General features: G+C 49.2%; 1 protein-coding gene across 10 annotated transcripts in view; it reads right to left on the minus strand.

Annotated features, from left to right (window-relative positions):
- Positions 1-24,431, minus strand: part of NAP1L4 (nucleosome assembly protein 1 like 4) — a 1,556,420-nt gene that overhangs the window by 478,826 nt on the left and 1,053,163 nt on the right. For all 10 annotated transcript variants that reach the window (XM_069624142.1, XM_069624141.1, XM_069624146.1 and 7 more), the window contains one exon: positions 4,179-4,324. In XM_069624142.1, the coding sequence (XP_069480243.1) occupies positions 4,179-4,324 (146 nt within the window). The remainder of the gene's footprint in view (positions 1-4,178; positions 4,325-24,431) is intronic.

The following is a 24,431-nucleotide window of genomic DNA, read 5'->3' on the forward strand; positions in this document are numbered from 1 at the left end:
AAGGTTTTTGTAGAAAGGCTCCTGCTTCTGCTCAATGGGAAGTAAAGATAGACCAACAGCCACAGACTGCAAAACTCAGCCAAACTCAGTTCACAAATGATAAGTCAGTATGTTAAAGCCACGTTTTGAGCATGGGACAAGGCAGGATTCCTGAGCGTAGCACACGCTCGAGCTTTCCCAGCATGTGACTACAGTTCAGTTTCTCAGGCATCAAGCTTTTCGGTGGTTAAGTCTCTTTTCTACCAAAAAGTCTGTTGCCGCTGAGGATCTCCTTTCTGTATGTACGGTGGGTGATGGCTTGTCACCCCTGGATCCCCCCCTCCTCCAGGCTCAGATACCTCTCAAATAGCACCCTCCCTCTGTCGGGTTCACTACAGCTTTTATTCACAAGATTTCTTCTTTTGCATTCACAAATCTTAATGTCCTTTTAAACAATCTACTGTGGACATCTCTCGGTCTGGTTCACTCTTGCCTACCACACAGCTCCTTTTCCTCTCTCACTATGCAGGATTCGTCTCCCTTAGCTTCCCAATTATGTGCCTGTCAATGACTTTTGACTGTACAGGGGTTTTTGCTAGACCGCTGTGTGACCACTTTGACCTTTTCCTTGTGGCTCTCCTAGGACCTTCTGGTATCAGTAGTTTCAACAATAGGGGAATCAACCAGAGTCTATCGAGTGAGCACCCATGTGCAGCTGGTTTTCCCCTTAATTTGCCATTCGCAACTTTCGTTCAACACAGTTCGGTTTATTGGTCCTCCCTTCGACTCACCGGCTGTGATGAACCGCTGGGCTTTTCTTGCTTCTGGAGTCAAGGCCGGTACCACGGTTGCAAGCGTCTCTCCCTGCCCTGATCAGTGTAGGAGGTCTCTGTGTACTTTTGACATCTGCTGCAACACACGCTAGCTATTGTTCCCGGTCTTAGGATTCCTTTCACAGAGGCTTTGTGGGTCTGGGTGGGAAAGGGCAAGGTCGCTTCTCTCGTCTGCCCTTCGGTTCTCGCTGCTTTTTTCCTCCTCTTGAACTGCCGCCCTGGGATAGCTTTTTCATCGTGCAGTTTGCCTTGCTCATAGAGTGCTCTCGTGTTCAACCTTTTATCCCTGTGAGAAAGGGGCGTCAGATGTGTGTTTCTGGTCAATTGCCTGACTTTACCTAACCCTTGTGTTGGGACAAATCAGGTAAACGGCTCTAGTATTAGTCAGTATGTTTTTTTTGTTGTGTTAGAAAGTGGTTGTGTCAGAAAAGGGGGCAGGGGTAGAGAGTCTTGAGTATCCTAAGTGGTAGGATGGGGAAAAGGTGTTGGAAGAAGGGTGATACAGCGTCTCACCAGTCGGTGTCACACCTCAACTCCCTGAGGAACCCTTATCCAGGTGATCCTCCAGCACTGGTCCACCCCCAGGAACTGGATCCAATAGCGTTGGCCCCGGGGACTAGTCTGGAAGACACCTTCAGGTTTCTCATACTACCATAAAGGTGAATTGGGATACTAATGTGGTAAAAGTGGCTACAACCCTGGTGTAGCCAAAGATGAAGCTAAATCACAGCTGCCACTAGTATACTCCACAACCCATTTTCAGGGTGACAGTGATCCTGGGACCAAAATGGGCGCTTAAAAGGCAACCCAGCCCTAGTAGGGGTACCAAGGGCAGCACACCAGAAAAAGGCTTGGGTTGCAATGCTACTTATGTAGAAATACCCTTGGCCCCAAAATAAAAGTCTGAAAAATTACATAAGCAAGCGAAAGGTTCAGGGCACCCCAAAAAGGAAATTCTACTCTAAAAATTACTATAGCTATTCACTCCAACCACTTTAAGAGCTTAAGAACCCTCCACTGATCATACTACTAGCTCAGTCAACAAAATGATTACATTTATGGCAGTGTCCAAACGCAGGTCCTTGGCATCCCTTTAGCCTACCCTTTCCTCCCTTTAAAGAGTATTAGTAACAATCCACAGACTATGATCCGCATCAAACGCATTTATTCCATACCTCGAGTTAGAAAAGGTGCCTGGGCCTTCTCAGTTTAGGGTGACAACTCAAACTCTGCACCATCTGCAATCCAGACTAGTGCCTGCTATTCTGGCACAAAATAATAAATAGTTGAAGCGAGTAAGGCTCTTAACTCAGTAAAACTCGAGTACCAACAGATTGCTTCTAGGAAAATTGTGGTTCTTCAAATATCCCATAAAGTATACGTTACTCACCAAAGTGACTAACCTACTCCTAGTCCTCCTTGCCCATAAGTGCAGACGTCGAAGCCGCCGAGTGATCCTGCCACTATCACTGAGGAGTGCTGGTGGCGGTGTGCCGACAATAGGAGGGAATCCCCTTCCGTTTGCCTGTCCTTCGCGTCGAGACGCTTGTTGGTAGGATGGGTAGAGTGTGGCATGAGCCAGCCTTTTTCGGCTAAGGCTTCGACATCCTTTTGAAGTGGAATTCCAGTTCTAGTAGGAGGACGCAACATAAGTACCTCTGCCAGTACTCCCGCTTCAGGTTGTACAACTTGTGGCTGCGGGATGCCTAGGTACTTTGCCAGACCAGCCAGCCTCATGAAATGCTTTGGCTGATGGGGTGTCCAGGTCTTCCTCCACGTCTGTGTCCACTGTTGTGTCATGCCAATCTGGGGGAGCCGAAGGAATGCTGGACGCAGGCAGCTGTGGTGTGCTGATTATCAATGCCGGAGGCTGCTAAGGGGATTGAGTCGGACCCAGGGGCGGTACTGCAGTGGGTGCTTGTAGCTGTACAGGAGGGAGCATGTCCTCGATTACATCCCTGAGGATGGTACCCATCTGTGGTGATCTCATGAGGGCAAGGAACTTCTTGAAGAAACTGTCTTCACACGCAGGATGTGTGCCTAATGGGATAGGTGTAAGGGTCAGGCCGTGAGGCGAAGTTGGGCGATGCGTACCTACCCAGAGAAGTGGAGGGATAGGATGTGGAGCAGTTGACAGGTGATGTCCAATCCCACCTAGAAGCGTGCTCCCCTGCCTGATCTCCGAAGGGGAAGGGTGCTTGCTGATCCACTATTTTGTCTGGCCCGGGGGCCATTTTGTCTTGCTCTGCACCCCGTGCCAGAGTCATGGTGCTTGCTGAGCTAGATCTGGCCTCCACCAGTACACTGAGCAGCTTTGGTTGCGACCTTCCCTGTACCTCAGGTCGAGGCGCCCCCCTCAGACATGGGTCCAGTACTAGGACGTAGCCTCTTGGGTTGGGACCCAGTATTAGAGCCTTGTGGCCCCTCATTAGTACCGGTAGGATCTTGCGACCCCTCTTAGCCGTAGGCCGTTAGCTGGGGCAGCCTCAGTATTCCTGCTGGTTTTAGGGCCTGAAAGGTCCCTCTCATTTGGGCACTTCCCAGAGAAGGAGTTGCCCTTGCAGGGTGCAGAGAACAGGGCACCTACCTTGGGCCTGGTCTTCAGTTTCACATATGCTTTAAGGTCCTTTGGAGGCGATCTTTCGAAGAGCTCCTGCCACCTGGCTAGTCGATTCTTCAGCGCGCGAGTCCAGATGTTGCACGCACTACAGCCTTCCCAACTGTGGTCTGGGTCAAGGCACCAGAGACAGAGAGCATGAGGGTCAGACGTTCGGAAGGGACCGCCGCAGGCTAGACACCTGCTGAAGCCTGCCATTGTCGACATGCGTCGGGGAGGAGAGTGGCACCAGAGGACAGAGCAGTACCCAACAATTAGAAGAGAATAAGAAAAAGAGAATACTTCTCCGGGGAAGCGTGTGGAATTACAAGGACGGAGGCCTAACCCAGGAGCGCTGGTGAAAGTGGCCTGTTCTCGTCGACGCAGAAAAGAGGACTGAGGAGTGCCCAGCATGCATCTAAATTTAAAGGGGAAGATGATTTTTCTGGTGAAAAAGGTTCTGTCTCCCGTCCCTAGCGAGGGATGCCCATACAGTATGGAGGGAAGGGGACGGAACGTAGTAGTACATAAAATAAAGTAAACTCAAAAGGATAATACTTTAGTGGGATAGTGTGTCTTTGGGTGGGTGGAGTGAGGAATTGGGCTACCATTTCAATAACTGGTCTTGAATTCTTTAACTACAGTGGATTAACAGGTGCCATGTCATTTGATTAACCAACTCACAATGGACAATTGGTTGTACTAAAATGTAATAGTATAATACAATAAAACATTTTTTGCTGCAAAAAATTGTGAAACGTGAACCTTACCTTTCACTGGACTGAAGAAATTAAAAAAGGAATCATTTGCAACTTGTTTAGTAATTGTACGAACAGTCCCTCTACCCTTATGTTTCTGTTTCTTCTTTATTGTTTTAACTGTAACATTTTTTCCTTTCTTCCATTCAATTGTGCACCTAAAGAAAACATAAGATATCTTTTTTTAGACCATACAAAATCTAATATATTAAATGAACCAACAGAAAAGTGGGAAGTCACAGTTTGGAAACGCATCATAAAACAAAGAAACTTAGCATTGATAAGATTTTTCTGAGGCATACTCACAAATACCTTACCTCTCGAAATACAATTCTCATCGAGGTTTGCATTATCGTCCGACATGTAATGCACGCTTTGCCGCAATACAATACTCTAAAGTCAGTGAGCTGCCTCACACCCATAACTAATTTCTTCCCCCCCATTCCTTCACTGATTCACTGAAAAGCAAATTTACTTTGCCTCTCCGTGGGGATTTGCTAGATCCAAACTGCCCTACCTAGGTACAATGTTTTAGCCATACTCAACATATCACAGTCCTGAGATTTGGTTAGGTCATGAACATAACTGAAGCCTTTTTCTAGTTTGTTTTCCCACGCCATCAGCGTTCGAGCCAGCCCTTCTTCCGTTGTCCCTGTGTTTCATTTGCCCCCCCCTGTCCTCCACCCTGCACACACCCACACACCCCTGATTGGTTTAAAGGCTCCAGGAAGCATTTAGCATCTTACCCTGCTTCTTTTTCACCACCTTCCGCGTCCTGTGCAGACATTCCCGAGAGCTGGAAAGGCCTTGAACTGGCTATGTGAACAATGCGCCGCTGAAAATGTCGGCTTAAAAAATGCCGACTTTATTCACAGTGGGAGAACGGAGACGCCTAGTTGCCAGTAGAAAGCTGTAGCGTGTATAATCCTCTGTCAAACGACACGCTACGTTACACTGCACTTCATTTGATGGATAATGAATTTGTAGTTAAATGCGCCCGCACGCATTCATAAAATACAATTGTTCCCAGATGTACTGACCGGCAGAGTAATACATTTGGAGACAAATACTGAACACAAAAAATGAAAGTAAATGATCACTTTTTTTATTTTTTAAGGAATCACATCTTGCATGTTAAAACATGAATCGCAATGCTTTCTGCCTTTGAAGAATCATTATGTACTTACAGATGTAATCACAAATGACTGTCTGTAAAAATTCAGTATAGTGATGCCGCATAGCAAGAAGATAGAAAGTGAAAGCACAGCCACTGATGACATTTACTTTCGTTAAATGACAAACTGGGCGGCAGTAAAAATAAAAATGAATAGTAATTGCCGAACCGCCACGTGTCTCCTTAAGTGCATGAAATTGTCAAGGCACTGCGCATTTGTTCACTGAACTGCAGCGCATACATGAAATAAAAAGGGCATTTCCATGATGCCCCTTGTCAACCAAGTGAAATGTGATGTGGCGCAGGAACGAAATGCAAAGGAATCTACATACCGCGGCACACATTGCTTTAATGCACTGCGAAGCAGTGCGGGGAATGAAATGTATGAATGATCTGTCATGGTCAGAATAAGTCAATAATTTTTGGATGGCACTAAAGCGCAGTAAATGTTTAATCAGAATTGAGGGATGACATGGTATGATACCCCTTGAACATACCTCAAGCATCTTTCTAGGCTGGTTTTTGTTCCCATGTTACTGCGCCATCAGCACCCGAGCAAGTCCTTCTTCCTGTATCCATGTTTCCCCTGCCTCACCCCGTACTCCACCCTGCACACGCCCACCCAGCCCGATTGGCTGGAAGCCTACAGGAAGCATCTATAGCGGATTACCCCAGAGCCACCTTGCATGGGCAGCAGGCAAAGGGCCAAAGGCAGAGGACAGCTTCCATCCCCTGTTTGCTTGTGGAAGCCCAAGACAAACCTATAAAGCCGTCTACAGCAACCAAAATGTACGACGTTTTGTTTGCTTAGAAAATAATGTACGTGACACTTGTCACTAACTTAACTACACTACCCTGAATTACCACTGTTCTATCTAGGTGAACATTAAAACATAGCTGTTTATCCTAGTGATACAGCCTGTGGGTGTAGCTCTTCTTGCATCTAGCTGAATATTTGAGTGTAGTCGGAGTCGTCCGGAATTAAACTCTGACACAAGTTAGCCATGTTTTTGGTTAAAGACTTTTACTTGAAAATAAAATGGGTGCAAAAATGCCTCTGACCCTGCTCTAAGAGGAATTTCCCTAACTGAAACAAAACTAAGGGTTTGCCTGCGTCAGAATGTCCAAAATGAAAACTGTCCTGTGTCCAAGTTCAATTCTGACCCTCACACTAAAACTCAAATCTACGGTAAAACAGAAAAGGTCTCGACCCTTGGAAGGTATGAGAAAGTGTTGACAAAAAGAAAAACTGGCTTTCAAAATAAATGTTCTGCAAGGATATAGGTACTTGCTTCAGAGGATGGTTCATTTCCCCTGGATTCCTCTTGGTTCTCTCAATATTCATGTTGAACAGTTCCTTGTACCTTTCTTGCCTCTCAACAATGTTGAGGAAAAAGACTTGTCTTTGCAATTGTATCCCTGTTGAACATCCTGTTCATACAATACTTTCATAGTCCTGGTGTTCCTTCTAATGGCCTCTTTGGTAAACAACAGAGTACTTTCACTATTATTAAAACACAACGTTCTGGTTGCCTGGTATACTCTCCTGCCAGGGCTTCTTCTATTCACATGGGCTTCTTGACATTTTCCATAGTTAAACACACATTTTGTTTGCAAATATGTCTTCCAGATATATAAACCGGTCTTGGGTTTTCCTCCGTTTGCACAATTTGATTTATCTGATTTTAAGGGTTTTATTTGAAATTGGATTTCCCTTTTAATGTCAAATACATTCTATCTTTCTCACTCACCTGCTTGCTGTTCATTCACTTACGTTTGGCATATCTGCCGATACGCCCCGGGGGGCCCAACAGCCTTTTGGAAGACTCACCGATGTTCGCTGGCATTGTCATGCTCCTGCAGTCAACCAGAGAAGCAATGTCATCTGCTTCCTCCTCGCGACCTCCTATGCCTGGTTTCTTGGAGTCCCGCATCTTCCACGTCCAGCGTCAGCTTAACTCTGGGCTCCGGTAAGGAAACGCTATTCTTCTCGATCAACTGCGAACGATCAATAGTCCCTCAACGGTTACTGGCATTGCCACAGCATGTCTTCCTCTTTCTGCAGCCACCTTCTTCGCTGGTGAGCCACCAGGCTCCACCACGCCAGTACTCGTGCTTCGGTATCCTCAACCTGAAGGAGAGACAGTTCTCTCCCGCCAGCAGCAGACCTTGATGTTCTGCTTCACTTGCCTTTTAAACTTCGCAGACACAGGTGTGTATGAGTAAACACTAGAAAGATCACAGTGCTTGGTACTTTCCTCATTCCGCATTGCCCAATTCTTCTTAGTCGTGATCGCCGTCCTAGTACTTTGGTCATTTAGGGAAATGAAATCCAGATTTTGGAATTGGTTCGGAAGATATTGTTAGTAGTCTTACATGGTGAATGATTCTTAGATGATTAGTAGGGTGAATTGGGGAGAGTAATTTCCCTATTCTTCATGGGAGAAGAAGTGGGAGTTTAACAATAGGTCATGAGGGTATTCGATATGGGGGGGTTATTTTCAGGAATAAATGGGAGATACCATGTCTCACCCGATGAAGCCATGACATCTCCACAGAGGTTGTCTCCCCCATGTGAGCCTTCCTAATAAAGCAACCCCAAGGGTCAGGTTCAGGTAGCGGCTACAGTGCCCTGGCCACATGGGAGGAGGTCACTGCCGGGAAATCAGTGATGACGCCATTGAGCTAAACACAGTAGCCGGTCTTGCATCTAGCTGCATATCTGAGTGTCGCCTACCATGCATCTAGCTGAAATTAGAATAGAGCCCTGAAATGCTTTAATTAAATATAGGAATATATCATGCCGACTGACAGACCTGAGGGGCACACTGGTACAACAAAAAAAATCAGCAGAATGCCCCCCCCGCCATCATCCTAACATACCATACTAACCAAACTACTCCCACCCAATCAATCACCCCTTTCCAACATCCCCACGCAACCTACTGGGGGAACACAACTCTGTGCCAAAAACCCAACACTCCTCATACCCCACCCAACACTGCCCTCCCTCGCCCCCTTACCATCGAGATCCCCCACAACCTCAGCTTTCCCATGCCTAAGTGCCACCCGAGCATACCATGCCAGCACCCCCTCTTCGGCAGACCTGTCAACACCATCACACACTCCACAGGCAGCCAAAAATCCCTTCAAACACAGAACCTGCAACACCCACACAATTCCATCTTTGCATGCCTCACAATACCTACTCCCTTCATCCCTACCCACATCTCCCACCCATATAGCTCCTTCATCCCCCATCTTCCCCAATCCAGTAAGGTCCCTCTTACATATAAACAACGCCTTTAGCACACACTCCCCTCAGCAACCCGACACCATCTCAAACCTCACATGTCCCGCCCACTCAAACTCCACTCTCCGACCCCCTCTCGCACTAACACCACTCACCAATGTGCTCCGCTATGAGCACATATACCCCCCTATGGAGCGCAGCCAAAGGTAACCCCCACCCCAGCTTCCCTGACTTTTCACAAAACCCCACACATCACCCTATTTCTATAGGCACCCCTCCAACCCATTCACTCCCCACCCTCCTGTCAGACCTCCATTGGTGAATCCCCTCAATTACCTGCCCAACCACTCTGCACCTCCCAGCAGGCACTCCGAAGGGCAAACCACCCCTGCCCTCCTTCCACACACTCCTGCATTCTCATCAACGCCAGTTATGTCACCAAAAACTGACCGCATATTTGACTTCATCACTACTGAAAGCCCAGATGTGCTGTTCATCACAGAAACCTGGTTTACTGATTATTTCCGTCCAATCGCACACAAGGCATTAGCCCTGAATACAATCTCATCACCCACAGCAGAGTTAGCAGAGCAGGTGGAATTGCTATCCTCTATAAACCTCACCTACCTGCATCACACTCAGAGGAGCAGGCATGCAGGGCAGACTCTGAATCACTCCTAGTAAAATTCATCATCAACCCTTTGCTCAACCTGCTCGTTTAGAAGTCCCCCAGCTATAACAGACATTTCGATAAAGCCCTAAGTGACTCCCTAGCTGCCATACTAGTCTCACACCCCTCCCTCACCCTCATCAGAAATCTTAACATCTTGGTTTGATGCCCCCGTACGCGTTTGCAGTGCAGGAGTCGACTGAGTTGCTTTTACAAATCCTTCCATCATTTGGCGCCCAAACTGCTTCCATTGCTCTGCAGCAGTTTTAGAAGGACATCTTACCTGCCCAACTCCGATTGGCGAAGAATCCCAGGAGTCGTCCCTACAGCATTTCTTTTGTTTTTTTTTTTTTTTTAAGAAGAGGATGAGGAATGATGGTGTTCGCTTTGGGTGGGAGAGCTTCTTATTTTTTGGCTCCTCTTTTTAAGTCTCTCCGACAGCTCTTTTCTAGGCACCCTCCAAGCTCCTGCCCTGCAATGATTTGCGCTTTAAAGAGGTTGTACTTTAATGTCATGGTCAACATCTAATCGCCACAAACCTATGCAGTGTGGATTGATAACCAACTTTTTCGCACAGCATTTTGCACAATGCTTAAGCCAAGAGGGTTTAAGAGTTGACATTGTATGTTGATTTTGAACAGGTTTTCTGATCAAAAACAAGCTGATGTTCTGTGAAGAGTGCAAAATAAAAGGAATTGATGTCACGGGCAGGCTATAAGGGGATTTTGATGGCACGACTGGTGTAGAGGAGTGGCTGTGTTGAGGCACTCCCCTGACCCGGCACAGATGTCCACGGGAGTCCGTGCTGGTGCAAAGATTTTCATGTGATCCAGCTAAAGCTGCAAGAATATATCTAAAAATGAGGAACCTCTGGGAGGACTATATCCATTAGAAACGTTGCATTTTATGCCTACGTCTTCAAGTTGAGCAAATCATTTCCCACTGGTAATATTCTTTGTGATGAATGCTACTCCCACAGATTCCTCCTATTTGATATACATCCTGCAGTGGCAGCAGTCCTCCGAAACCTTTCACAGCTGCAGGTGTAGAGTAGCTAGGCATCAACTTGCATGAACAGTTCAACTCCAAAGGTACGTAAGGGACACTATCAACACAATCTATAAAGCACTATACGTCTTATGGCCTTCGTTCTACCACCCTCCCATCCCGAGTGTTCGGCAGAGCTGGTAAACATAAAATAATCTTTGAAAACTGGACAAGCTCCCTATATGTGGGACAGGATGGGGGTGCAAAAGGAAGAAAAGGTGGGAGGAGAAACAGTCAGAAAGACATGACCAAAAGTACATACATATTTTTCTTCCGATGGTTTGTGCCCATGCACAGATTCCTCATCAAACTACCATGGCAGTTTAGACCATTAGTAGAAGTAAAAGACTTTACACAAAAATAACATAATTTGAGTCAAAGCAATAGTGCTTTACAAAAGTATATAGTGAAGCCCTAGTCACAGTTTACCACATTTCTAATTCGAGCCGCCACACCATCTGGAGAATGTTCTCATAGACCCTCTAGCGCCTCCTTCCCAATCAGAGCAGAACTCAGATTCATAGAATGCTCCAACGTGAAATTGTTTAGACATGGCTTCACTCAATCGGGCTCCAGCAAAAGCCATTAATCGTTAATTGTCTTCACATATGTCTCCTGTCCTGGGAATTTAAAAGCTAAGTGCCTACTTCGGATCAAAGCAATTTAACCATTCTTCCTCTTTCGAATTATTAGGTGGGAACAAAAATTGAAGTTTGTTGTTGTGCCTTTAATTACATTCTGAGATAACCTTTGGGAGAAAGGATGGCCTCATTCAAAGTGTCTCCTATTCTTTAGAGTACTTTAATAAGGCAAGCAAGATAATGCGTGCAGTTTGCTTACCAATTTAGTTAAGTCAGCTGATTTGTGTGGGAAAATAAGTGTTCGATGCTTGTCTCAATTCCGCTCTTGAAGATAAAGGGGTTATCAGAGGAGGGTGATGACTGACAATGGTGAACATCAAAGTCCTCCGGTCTGTTAGTAAAAGGGTTAGTGCTGCATGATATCGATGATTTTATGTTTAAAAAGTGGGCCATTAGCCGTGCCGCAAGCCTGACCTCCCTTGCGGCAGCATCTGCAAAATGAAATCTAAGCGGACCAACATTAGATCCTCTTGTTCCAGTGGGGGCATTTAACACCCGGGAATCACTGTTGCTTTTTTCAGAAAGTCAAGTGTCACAATCGTTCGCATACCCCGAAAATCTGTGCGACCAGCAGACGGATTCCTCAACAGCAATCCTTGGCATTTTCATTCATGACGTTTTTAACGCTCATGGGTATTTTTTGCTTTAAGGTAATATCGCTGTTTGCTCGCTCGAAAGTTTGGTTGCCACTGTAACTTTCTGTGTTGGGTGCCATGCAAGCAGCGTTAAGCACCTTGGTTGGATCGAAATTGCATGCAATGGGAACTATTGGGCAGATTTCCTCGCCTCTGTCTCGTAAGTGACATAAGCTTGGTCGGCCTGATTATGTGGCGATGCAGGCTTGGCTTTCCCTGAAATGTATATGTTGTCTTTCTCAGAGTGAGTACTTAGACTTTTATAAGGTTGGTCTGGGTCGTTTTGGACAATGTTAGAACAAAGACAGGTTGACAGATTTGCTGGATTCCAATGGTTCGGAGTCAGTAAGCTCCAGCAGCGTGTCGCTGTTTTTTGCCAGGGGAGGTGGTTGCGTTTTCAGATGTGATTAACGAGTTGAGTGGAAGTGTATCATGTTTCAATCTTGTGAGGGCAGCATCAGCAGCGGCATTAGCTTGCACGTCGAGCTCACGTGTATTGGCGACTGTCTGCAGTGCTGGCTATGTGTCCCCCCAGAATTTGCAACCACTGTCAACGCTTTAGTGGGAGCACAGTCAACCTCAGACAAATTAGGCCTTAGCAAGACATTTTGGAGCGGACAAGGAGAGTCTATGTTGTTACAATTCGCACCGCCGTCAGATTCACCTTGGCTGCTTGTCGGCTTGTTAACGGACGTCTTCCGCTGTTGTAGCTGCAGTTTTTTGTGGGTCAAGGGGCCCGCCTCTGTTGGTTCACCACTTTTTTGCGGGTGTCCATCTTGCAGAGTAGGGGAAAGAGTTCTCATTGTCAAAAAAGATGATGAAACGGTATAAGGTAATGTACTGTTATACACGAGGGGGCACTCATGAGTCCGTGCGCCCCCGCAACCCCAAGACACTAAGACTCTGCTTCAGACTCTGTGTCCACTCCGCTGACTCACTGAGGTTTTATGCAGACAGTAGAGATGAGAGGCAGACTGTCCACAGCACATTGCATGCCACAGCACTGCTATTTGATTTTACAGGAGACCTGTGGAGGAGGTGAATTACTTGCCTCGCAGTAGTGTTGGTAATAATGGAAGGCAGAAAAATAATGTGCCATTGTTTGTTCTGGCTTTTTCTTTGTCTTCTGTCTCTTTTCTCTGATTTGTTATACAGAGGGTCAGACAGCACTATGAAAAATAATGAACAAATAAAAAGAAGTGTATTTAATGCAGATGTGTTTCATGATGGCATTGGGGAAGGCAGGACATAGTATCTGGCAATGTGTGGTATGACTGTGGTGCAAGAAGGAACTAACAACACTTGTTGTGTGCCCTCTCTCATCCCACAGATCACAGGAACGCGCGTGCTTTACTTGCTGCAAGAAGTGACAGTGGGGGAGAAGGGGTTCATAATGCACCTGTCATTGTGTAAAACTTGTGGTCTTTTTAAGGGACAGTGTCCATTCAGTCGATAAAGGGGAAAATGTATATCAGATAATTATATACAGCTAGGGACAATGTCCAAAAATGAGGCTACCAAGCACATAATACTAGAATATATAAACAGTGCAAGGAAAGGGAAAGCAGCGGTTCATGACTCACAGCAGAGTGCACTGCAGAAATTCATCCGGGCATGATATTCCATGGTGCCGCACAAGGCCATTAATGAGGATACAGGGATCAGTCTTTCATGATGGTAAATGGTACAGTGTCGAGCAGAGGGATTAGTGAAGTTTGAGGGGGATTTAGTCACAATACAAATGATAGTTGTAGGGCAGTATGGAACAAATATGTGCATGCTTTGGCCTGTATAGATGAGACATCTAACTTTCACATAAAACCTCATATACAATGTTCCTTAGGTTTCAGGTCCACAGGATCAACATATCTGGGGGCTAACGCCGGCTTCACCAAGGTGATGAGCATCCCAAAACTGCAAAGCGGGATGGCGGTGGTGATGGATCATTGGTGGGCATCTAAGACCCAGGCATACGCCCAGCTGCCTCCTGATTGGGTGAGGGGCGAGTGTGCTCCCTCATAATACTTCACAGCCTTGCCCTGGTAGTGCCCGAGCAGACCTGACGTCCCTCAACGACCACCCGGCAATACTGAAAACAAAGATGATGTAGTAAGAAAAGGCACAAGAGGGGCACACACATTGAACAGGAGGAGGTGCGGCATCAACTGCTGTTCAAGCGCATCATCCCAAAGTCCATCTCCATCCCATCTCAATTTCAATTATTTTTAAAGGCAGAGAAAGCTGAGTCCGGCAGAGTCCAGATTGCCCAGACCCGCTTGTGTGTGCCGGTGCCTGTGCCTGAGAGGAGCTGCAGCGACTACAGTCCTGTTTCTACCTTCACTACCTTCACTGTTGTGTTTAAAAACACTTTTGCCGCGCGGAGCGGAGTCTGGCAGAGTCCAGTTTGCCCAGTTCGCCCGGTACGAGCAGGTCGCCTGGACGACCAGGGACGGAACGCCGGTATGGTTGTTCCACAGAAAGTGTCCCTTTTAAGCGACCCACAGACTCGTCGCAAGACGCTGCAGCAGCGCTGCATGTTAAATCCTTGGACTGCGCTGCCTGAGAAGTCCGCGGTTGGCCCCAAGGTAAAAAAATTAGCATTGCATGATGTTCCGGGCACGTCAAAATTATCGAGCTTGAATTTGACTTTGCCTACCCTGACTAGTGCCCAAGTGCATCAAGACATCGCTAATGAAGTCTCCAGTGTGTCTGTTGACTCTACATGCCAGATTGCAAGTTCTATCGTACCAGAAGCGACTGACTCTTCGAGTAGTCAGCCATGTACTACTTCATGTGAAAATCCAATAAGACCCCTGGTGCTGCTTTCTCTGGCCAATTTGGAGCCGATTCCGTTCTCGCTAATTGCACATGAAGAAATAGCTGAAATCGTTCCAAGGCAAACTGTTCTCCCCAAGAAGAACAGGTTACTTTCTTACCTGGTAACGTTCTTTCGATGGGATGGTCCGACGACATATTCCATATCTATGACAGGTAATCACCACAGCTGTGCTGCTTCGGAAACTTTTTTTGGCGTCTGCATCCTGCGTCGATGATGTCGACGCGCCGTCGTCAAGGACCTCCTCCGATGTCCGACTTCATCCGATGTGATAAGTAGGACGCACGACGCCCGTAGCCTCAGTTGTAGTTTTTTCCCCCAGAACGTGTGACATTAGTCAACTGCCAGTCAGACACAAAGCCTTGCGGAACGTAAGCTGCAATCGCAAAAGAAATTCTGCAGCGGGGAAGGCAGGGAGGGAGCGATATGGAATACATCGTCGGACCATCCCATCGAAAGAACGTTACCAGGTAAGAAAGTAACTTGTTCTTCGAGGGGATTGGGTCCTCCGAAGTATTCCATATCTATGACAGACTCTCAAAGCAGTACCAGAGGAAGGAGGAGGGAAAGAATTTAGAATCAAAATTTAGAATTGCCAATCAAATAGCAGAGCAAAGGACCGCCTTGCCAAAGGCCAGATCCTGTCCTCGGATGGAATCAAGGGAATAGTGACGTACAAATATATGTACAGAAGCCCAGGTGGCTGCATCACAGATGTTGCGAATAGGAACACCCCTCTGCAGGGCAGTAGATGCAGCCATACCCCTGATAGAATGGGCCCGCAAGCCAGCCGGCGGGTCCTTACCCGCCAAGCGGTAACATTCCGAGATGGCCAAAATAATCCAGCGAGACAAAGTCTGTTTCATCACAGCCTGTCCCAAACGCTTTCCAGCGTAACCAATGAAGAGTTGAATGTCCACTCTGACCCGGGACATGCGTGAAACATAAAAGCTTAAAGCTCTCCTAGGATCAAGCCTATGGAGCCTCTCCTCTTCCTTACCAGGATGCAGAGGAGGATAGAATGCCGGAAGAACAACCTTCTGGGCCAAATGAAATTCCGAAACCACCTTCGGAAGAAAAGGAGGACGAACTCTAAGGACAACCCTATCCTTGTGAAATACAGTCAAGGGTGGCTTAACTGAAAGTGCCTGTAACTCACTCACTCTGCGAGCGGAAGTAACCGCAACCAAAAACACAGTTTTCAGAGTTAACAGCCTCAAAGGACAAGTATGCAAAGGCTCAAACGGAGCACCCATAAGAAACTTAAGAACAAGGTTTAAATCCCAACCGGGCACCAGGAAAGGTGACGGAGGGAACACATTAGTGAGTCCTTTCAGAAACTGTGAAATTAAAGGGATTTTAAAGTAGGAACACTCTTTAGACGAGCTCTTAAAGATGGACAGCGCTGCCAGGTAACCTTTAATGGTACCCACTTGCAAGCCCCTGTGGGCCAAAGAAAGCAAAGAGGACAGAACCATGGGGATGTCGCATGCAAAAGGATCCACATTCTGAACTCTGCACCAGTCGCAGAACTTACGCCAATGGTACAGAGACTTTGTTGCTGGCCGTCGGGCCGAGAGCAACACCTTCATCACGTCTTCAGGGAGGTCCCAATCCTTATACCTCAACCTTTCAGAAGCCAAGCGTGAAGGTTGAGGGATCTGACCTCTGGATGGAGAACCTGACGCCCCTCCCGTGAGAGCAGATCGTCTCGGTAGGGAAGACGACGTGGAGGGCAGATGGACAAGTCGAGAAGGTCCGGGTACCACGTCCTCCGAGCCCACGCCGGAGCAATGAGGATCATCCGGGAACCGAACTTCCATAACCTCCGCAGCACTGGCGGGATGACGGAGACTGGAGGAAACGCATACAGCAGCGGGAATGACCACTCCACCACAAACACGTCTCCTAAGGCTCCTTTTGGAGGAAATTCCCACAAGCAGAACCTCTCGCACTTCCGGTTGACACTGGAGGCAAAGAGATCCACTTGAGGGGTCCCCCAAAGGGCGAAGATCTCCAGGAGAATCTCCTGAGCCAACTCCCACTCGTGAGAGATCGTGCTCTACCTGCTCAGAGCGTCCGCCATCACGTTTTCGTCTCCGGCCAGATGAACTGCCAAGATCGAAAACGTCTTGCTGGATGGCCCAGAACTCGAGCTGCATCGCCTCCCTGCACAGAGGAAGTGACCTTGCCGCCCCCCTTTTTGTTGAGGTAATGCATGGCCACTGTGTTGTCCGTCAGGATCAGGACATTCTTTCCTCGCACAGTCGGCAGAAAAGCCTTCAGGGCTAGCCTGACGGCCCTCAGCTCCAACAGATTGATATGGTGTCTGGACTCCGACGTAGACCAACGACCGCTGACTGTCAGCTCGTTGGCATGAGCTCCCCATCCCGTGAGGGATGCATCCGTCACGATCATCACCTCCGGCCAAGGAAGCCAAAATGGAGCCCCCTTCATCAAGTTGCCTTTGACGGCCCACCACAGAAGGACCCGGGCGACCGAGGGCGGCACCTGAACCGGGTCCGACATCCTGCCGGAGGACTGCGACCATTGCATCTTGAGTGCCCACTGCAAAGATCTCATCCGCAGGCGAGCCTCTGGCACCAGAAGAATGCAGGCTGCCATGAGGCCGAGCAACCTCAAGAACTCGAACGCTGGGAGCGTCTGGGCATGCTGAAACTTGTGCACCATCTGCTGAATGTGAAGAGCCCTCACCTGGGGAGGAAAACACTGCCCCAGGGAAGTGTCGAGCACTGCTCCGATGTACTGGAGCTGCTGTGTTGGCGTCAAATGGGACTTCTTTAAATTGAGGGAGAAGCCCAGCCTGTGAAGGGAGTGGCAGGTGACAGACAGATGATCCAGGACTTGCTCGGGAGAGCTCCCCCTGATCAACCAATCGTCCAGGTAGGGGTAGACGTGAATCCCCCCCTTGCCTGGGATGCGCTGCCACCACCACCATGAGCTTGGTGAAAACCCTCGGGGCGGAGGTCAATCCGAACGGCAGGACCCGAAACTGAAAGGGCGAGTCGCCAACCGCGAACCTCAGGTACTTCTTGTGCTTGGGATGGATCGGCACATGGAAGTAAGCATCCTTTAGGTCGAGAGACACCAACCAGTCCTGAAGCTGAAGGGCCTGGAGGACTTGAGAGAGAGTAACCATCTTGAACTTGTCCTTCCTGAGTAGTTTGTTCAAACCGCGCAAGTCCATGATGGGTCTCAATCCCCCCCCCCCCCGTCTTTCTTCGAAATCAAAAAATAAGGGGAATACCATCCCTTGTTCCTCTCCGCTACAGGCACCAGTTCTATGGCCCCTTTCTCCAGCAGGGCTTGAATTTCCTGCGCAAGGAGCAGATACGGACTCTGCAAAGAGAGGTTCCCCGGTGGATTGTCGTGAGGCCTCTGCCGAAAGGGAAGACAGTAGCCGTGGGTTATGATCTCCAGAACCCACACATCTGAAGTAATGGCACGCCACTCTACAAGATGCTGCGCCAGCCTTCCCCCATCCGGCGAACCATGGGACCTGGCCTCATGACTGAGTGGTAGCGGCTGCGGCATTGCCCGAGGGCAAAGAGGCAACTGCCCGAGCAGCCTTGGCACCTCGAGTACCCTGTTTTCCACCTCTGGCACTCTTACGGTGGCCTCTTTGACTGCTAGCTCCTCTTGCTTTACTGAAGGACCAGTAATAGCGAAAGGAACCTCCCCTCCATTGTTGTCCCCTAGGACGAAAAGGCGGAGGTTGTCGAACTGCAGCGCCCAACGACTTTGCTGCAGCTTTGGAGGTCTGCAACCTCTCAAGGCTCTTGTCAGCCTTGCTGCCAAAAAGATGTTCACCGTCAAAGGGCATGTTGAGGAGCCGGGACTGCACATCAGGAGCGACCCCAGACTTCCACAACCATGCAAACCTGCGTATTACGGTGATCGCCGCCATGGACCGGCTGACACAATCTGCCATGTCCAAACCCGACTGAACAGCCTCACACATGGCATCCTTGCCATCCTGAACCATAGCAAGGAAACCATCCCATTCGTCCCCTTCAGGAATATGTTCAGCCGCTAATGCAACACAGTTGCACATAGTGTGTGGGAAACGAGACAAGTCACATATGGAGTTGGCCGCCTGAAGCGCCATACCCCCTGAAGAAAACACTTTCTTTGCCCAGCCGTCAAAACGTTTGTCGTCCCTATCCGGAGGGATGGTAGGATACGACGCCTGCTTTGCCGGGGCCGTAGCCGTCTGCACCACCAAACTCTCCGGAGTGGGGTGCCTGGACAAGTAGCAGGGGTCGCTACTGGCTGGACGGTATTTTTGCGACAAAGACTTGCCCACTGCCGGGAAACACTCCGGAGCAGTCCAACCCGCCACCACCCTTCTCTGCAGAGCCATATGAAACAGCAGTATCGGGTCAGTGTGGGGACCAAGATCAAGGATGTCCGTGAGATCATCCTGAACGAACTCCCCTGGGGGAGCTGACCATCCCAATTACTCAGTGACACGAGACATAAGTCGCCGGTATGAAGAATCAGCTTGAGTGCCAGGCTCTGGCCTACAAAACTCCACCTCCGGAGAGGTGTCCAGTCCACTGGCATCATGCAGTGACTGCCTCAGGTCATCAAACTGGCTATGGCCCGAGAGAAGCTCATCTGGTACCGTAACCGGAACCAAGCTTTCATCACCCTCTGAAATGTACTCCAGGCAGTGAGAGGAAGACACATTTATTTATTTATATTTATATAGCGCGCAAGTAACCCATGGGCATTGAGGCGCTGTTACTTGCAAGAGCTTGGTTACAAAGAGGCATTCAGTGGTACATCATGACTTCCACAAGGCATAGAGCTGATATTTTAGTTGGTACGGTTAATCATTACAATACAGATTATGCATTAGGAACATGAGATGTATTCAACTGGTGCGAGGCATCTTATGTGAATAAGATGGTTTTCATGGTTTTGCGGAAGTTGCTGAGGGAGGCCTCACCTCGGATTGTGGGAGGTAAGGCGTTCCAGTGAGTGGGTGCGAGATATGGGAAGCTGGATCCACCCGCTCTGGCTTTTTTTTTTACTAATGGCACAGGGAGCATGTTAGTATATGGTGATCTGGTTGGCCTCGTAGATGAGACGGGGTGGATCCTTTGGGAGAGGTAGTCGGGGGCAGTAAGGTGAATGCACTTGTGGGTCAGTGTCAGTCTTGAATATGATCCTTTCTTTTATTGGGAGCCAGTGTGCTAGTTTTCTGGCTTCCGAGATGTGTTCTCTTTTGGCAATGCCTTGAGCTGCCCGGAGAGCACTATTCTGTATGATTTTTAACCTCTCTAGGTTTTTGTTGGAGGTGCCTAGAAAGAGTACATTACAATAGTCAAGCCTAGATCCAGTGATGGCTCTGGCTATGTTAGTGCAGTTCTCTTTGGAGAGAAAGGGCCTGTCTGCGTTGATTAGTTTGGCATGATATGCAGCTGCAGAGGCTATAGCGTTGACTTGTTTATCCATGGATAGGTTGTAATCCAAGTAGACACCAAGGGTTTTGACTGATTCTGAGACAGGTATTTTTATGGAGTCTATGGTGAAATGACTGAATTGGGAGTCTAGATTTTTCAGCGTGTCGGGTGAGCCTACCAGGAGGAGTTCAGTCTTGTTTGAGTTGAGGCATAGTCGATTGTCTGCCATCCAGGCTTGGATGGTGTTGTAGAGGTTGTTGAGGGTCATGGAGTCAGCGTCATAGTTGCCAGTGAGGGTGAGGAGGATCTGTGTTTCAGCGGCGTAGTGTATGAAATGCCCATGGCATCGAGGATGAGAAAAAGGGGTCGTGTGAAGATGTTGTAGAGGGTGGGTGAGAGGCAGGAGCCTTGGGGCACACCGCAGAGTATGATCGTTGGTGAGGCGGATGCTAGGTCCGAGAATACTTGCATGGTTCTGTCTTGTAGGAAGGAAGTGATCCATGCTGTGGCTTCAGGGGAAAATTTGGCAGTAGAGGAGAGGTGGTGAAATAGGACGTCATGATCCACGAGGTCGAAATCCGCGGATAGGTCAAGAAGTAAGAGAAGTGCTGGTTTGCCCATGTCCCTGGCATCGTCCATTTGGTTTTTCAGGTCAAGTAGGGCGGTTTCATTCCTGTGTCTGAGGCGGAAGCCTGATTGGCGGAGTCCTAGGAGTTTGTTCTCTTCAATGAAGTGTTGAACCTGCAGGTAGGCTGCTTTGTCCAGTATTTTGGAGGAGGAAGGGGACAGTGGTGATGGGTCTATAGTTGTTGGGGGAGGTGGGGTCGAGAGTTTATTATTTTTTTTTTTAAGAGAGGGCGTTCCCAGGCTTCCTTGAGGGAGGCAGGGACTTTCCCTGTAGCAACGGAGGCGTTTACAAAGGCTGTAAAGAAGGGAGCGAACGCTTCAGCACAGTCTTTAATAATGGTGGCTGGGCATGCATCACCTTTGCAATTGGAGGGTTTGATGTTCCTCATTATGTTGGTGATGTCTTTTTCTAGAATGGGTGGGGGGGGGGGGTCTGGGGCTGGTGGTGGGCCAGGGGTGTGTGTGGGTGTTGGGTAGGGCTTGCTTAGTGGCTAGTATTTTGTTTTGGAGCAGGCTCAATTTATTTTACATGGCTGCTTGTATATCATCACACCAGGCCTGGTCTTTGGTGAAGTTCTGGGGGGCAGGCGTGGGTGTCTCTAGCTCCCTAAAAATGGCAAACATTTCTTTAGTGCTGGATTGGGCTTCAGAGATTCTGGATTCAAAGGATTTGGCCTTAGCTAGGGTGATTGCTTTTTTATATCTAGTGGAGCATGATTTAAAAGTCATCTTGTCTTTGTCAGAGTGAGACATTTGCCACTGAGTGAGAGCAGCCTTTTTTCAATGCGGAGTGCGAGGAGGTCCGGGGTGAACCAGGAGTTGGAATGGGTGGTGGGTTTGGACTTACAGGGTTTAAGGGGGGCAATGGAGTTAATGGCTGCTTTGATGGCAACTTCATAGGCTGTTGTGAGTGTTTCTGGGTCTGTGGAGAAAGGGGGTCTGAAGGCTGGGCCTTGGAGGAAAGGCAGTAGCCTCTCCTTACCGAGTTGGCGGGAGCTTCTGGCAAGGCAGGGTGGCAGTGGTTGGGGGGGGGGGGGTGGAGCAGGTGGTGAGGATGCTAAAGGTGATGATGTGGTGGTCTGACCATGGGGTGGGAGAGTTTCCAGTGATGAGTGGGCAGTTATGTTGCGCAATCCAGTCAAGGGTTCTGCCCTGGGTTTGGGTTGGGCTAAAGATGGTGTTATTGTAGCCCAGAGCCTTGAGGGCTGAGTCAAGGGATTTGGCTGCTGGATCGTTCCTGTCCAGGAGACCTAGGTTAACATCCCCAAAGACAATGGCTTTTGATTGTTTAAGGTTGTCAGAGAGGAGGTGGATGAGAGAGGCTTGGAAGTCACCTGTTGGGCCTGGGGGGCGGTAGACAATGTGGACAGCAATAGTACATTGGGGAGATAGGTTAATTTTGACTTGGAGGTAGTCACTGTTGTGCAGGGATTTCTCTACCTTCCTGATAGAAAGGCAGTCTTTGGCAATAATTGCTACACCTAAACCTTTGGATAGACTATCTTGTCTAGTGATGGAATATCCAGTTGGTAGTGCGAGGGCGAATGCCGGGCCGGATGCCTCGTGTAGCCATGTTTCTGAGATCATGAGCAGATCGAGGTCAAGGGTGGTTAGGAGGTCGTGGATGTCTAAAGCGTGGGCATTGATGGACCTAGCGTTAACCATGGCGCATTTAAGATGGGGTTCCGTAGTGGCTGGGAGGGGGGGGGAAATGGACACAGGTGGTAACACAGGTGGTAGCACATTTGGCACAGTAGCATTCAAAATGGTGGTAGAAGAATTGCAAACCACAGATTTTACACTGGGGGGCTCATTTTCAGTGGTGGTCGACACAGGTGGTAACACATTTTGTTTGGGGGTGGCACACATGGGCGTGATATAGTACTTTATTATCGGCTATATTGTCTGTGTTCATAGAAGCTGTAGGCTTTGGGCGGACGAGTTTAGCTGTGATCACATATGGCAAGGGCGGCAAGGTGCGTGAGCATAGCCGGGCATTGCGGGTGTTCGTGGCGAGGGGATGGGAGTTGAGTGGGCTGCAGCGTGCGGGTGCGTAATCTGAAGCATCTAGTATGAAGGCATGGGTATGAGCGAGGTGAGTTATAGTTCTGACTCTTACCTCCGAGATGCGGCATAGATTTAGGGCAGGCGGCAGACTAGCAGCAAAGAGCAGACACAAGAGCATGAGAGGCCTTTCCTCACGGCCTTCCCTGCTCGGCCCTCTTCCACTCCGTTTAAAGCAGGAGGGGCAGGCAGAGAGGCAGCAAATGGGAGCTCGGGCCAGCGGCGGTGATGTCGGCTGGCTTCTTTGTTTCGATGGCGTCCAGGGCAACCATGGACGCCATTTCGAGTGAATGTAGAGCCGTGGAGCACGCGGCGAATGGCACTGTGTATGGAACACACGGATGTTCCAAATTCGATTCGTTCAGCTCCCAGCTGATCCGTCTGCAGTTATCCTCGCAGCAGAGCAGACAAGAGCATGGGAGGCCTTTCCTCACGGCCTTCCCTGCTCGGCTTCGCCTCTCGGCCCTCTCCCCCTCCGTTTAAAGCAGGAGGGGAGGGACCAAAGCTATGCCTGACCTTAGCCAGAGCCTTTCTAGGGGCTAAGCCCGTGCCACAGGGCCCCTCCGACACCACCCCCTCGAAAGGCGTTGAGGGCGCCGAACGAGTCGGCGTCGAGAGAATCGGCATCGATGTCAGCTGCAGTGCAGCCAGCATCGACGGCGTTGACACAGGCCTCGAAGCCGGAGCTCCGAGCGTGTCTCTCGACGACCTAGGCGCCGACGACCCCCTCGGAGGGGGAGCCTCGAGAGAAATCGTCGACGACCTCGGCGCCACATGTGTCTATGTCTTCTTCGAAGACGGCACAGGATCACGCAGTCTCAAGCGCGTCGAGGACCGGGACCTGGAACGGGCATGGCGAGAACGGCTACCCTTGTCCGAGCGGGACCTTTCCCGCGAGACGTGCCGACCACCCGAGCCCGAAGGCGTACGAGCGGTGTCTCTCGACCGGTGCCGACCGACCCCACTCGGAGGCGCGGACGGACCGGTGCCCTGCGATTCAAGAATCGCTAACATCTGCTTCGTGAAGGAAGCCAATTCCTCCGGTGTCGCTTGCATGGTGGGATAAGCGACCCTCCGATGGGCGGAGTCCTCGGAAGAGGACGGGGAAGGCGACCGATGCCGGCGCTTCTGGGAATGCCTCGAAGAGGCAGAGGAGTGGCGAGACCGACTCCTGGAAGGAGACCCACTGTGCTTCCGACAATGACATGGAGAGTTGCCTCTCGAGTCATCCGTCGAAAGCCCCGTAGACCTCGACTTCCGGGGCTTAGACACCCGACCTACCTTCAGCTTCTTGCGCTCCCGCAAGGCCTTGGCCGTGAGCGACTGGCAGTTGACACAGTTGTCCGTATCGTGGGCCTCACCGAGGCACCAGAGGCAGGCGTCGTGCAAGTCCGTGACCGACATCTTGGACCCACAGTCCCCGCATTTCTTGAAGCCCGGACGCGGGTTTGGACGAAGTAGACATCGTCACGAAAAGGTTTTCACAAAAACGAACCGAGAAGAATACAGCAAACTCCAAAGAGTCGAGGCGTACCGAAATTCACAAAGCGAACACGTGGGCGGAAAAAACGAGCTACGGGCGTCGTGCGTCCTACTTATCACATCGGGTGATGTCGGCCGTCGGAGGTGGTCCTCAGGGACGGCGCATTAGCGTCATCGACGCAGGACGCAGGCTCCGAAGATTTTCCGAATCAGCACAGCTGTGGACATTACCTGTCATAGATATGGAATACGTCGGAGGACCCAATCCCCTCGAACTAGATATTAGATAAAGAAAAAAAAAAGATGTGCAGATGCAGGGAAAGCACATAAAGCAAGGTAAAGCAGAGAACAAAAATAAATGAAATCGGGCATCACAAATAGCAAATGATTAATCCTGCATAACA

This window comes from Ambystoma mexicanum, chromosome 11 (assembly GCF_040938575.1).
Source record: "Ambystoma mexicanum isolate Mex_15411 chromosome 11, UKY_AmexF1_1, whole genome shotgun sequence".
NCBI classification, from domain to species: domain Eukaryota; kingdom Metazoa; phylum Chordata; class Amphibia; order Caudata; family Ambystomatidae; genus Ambystoma; species Ambystoma mexicanum.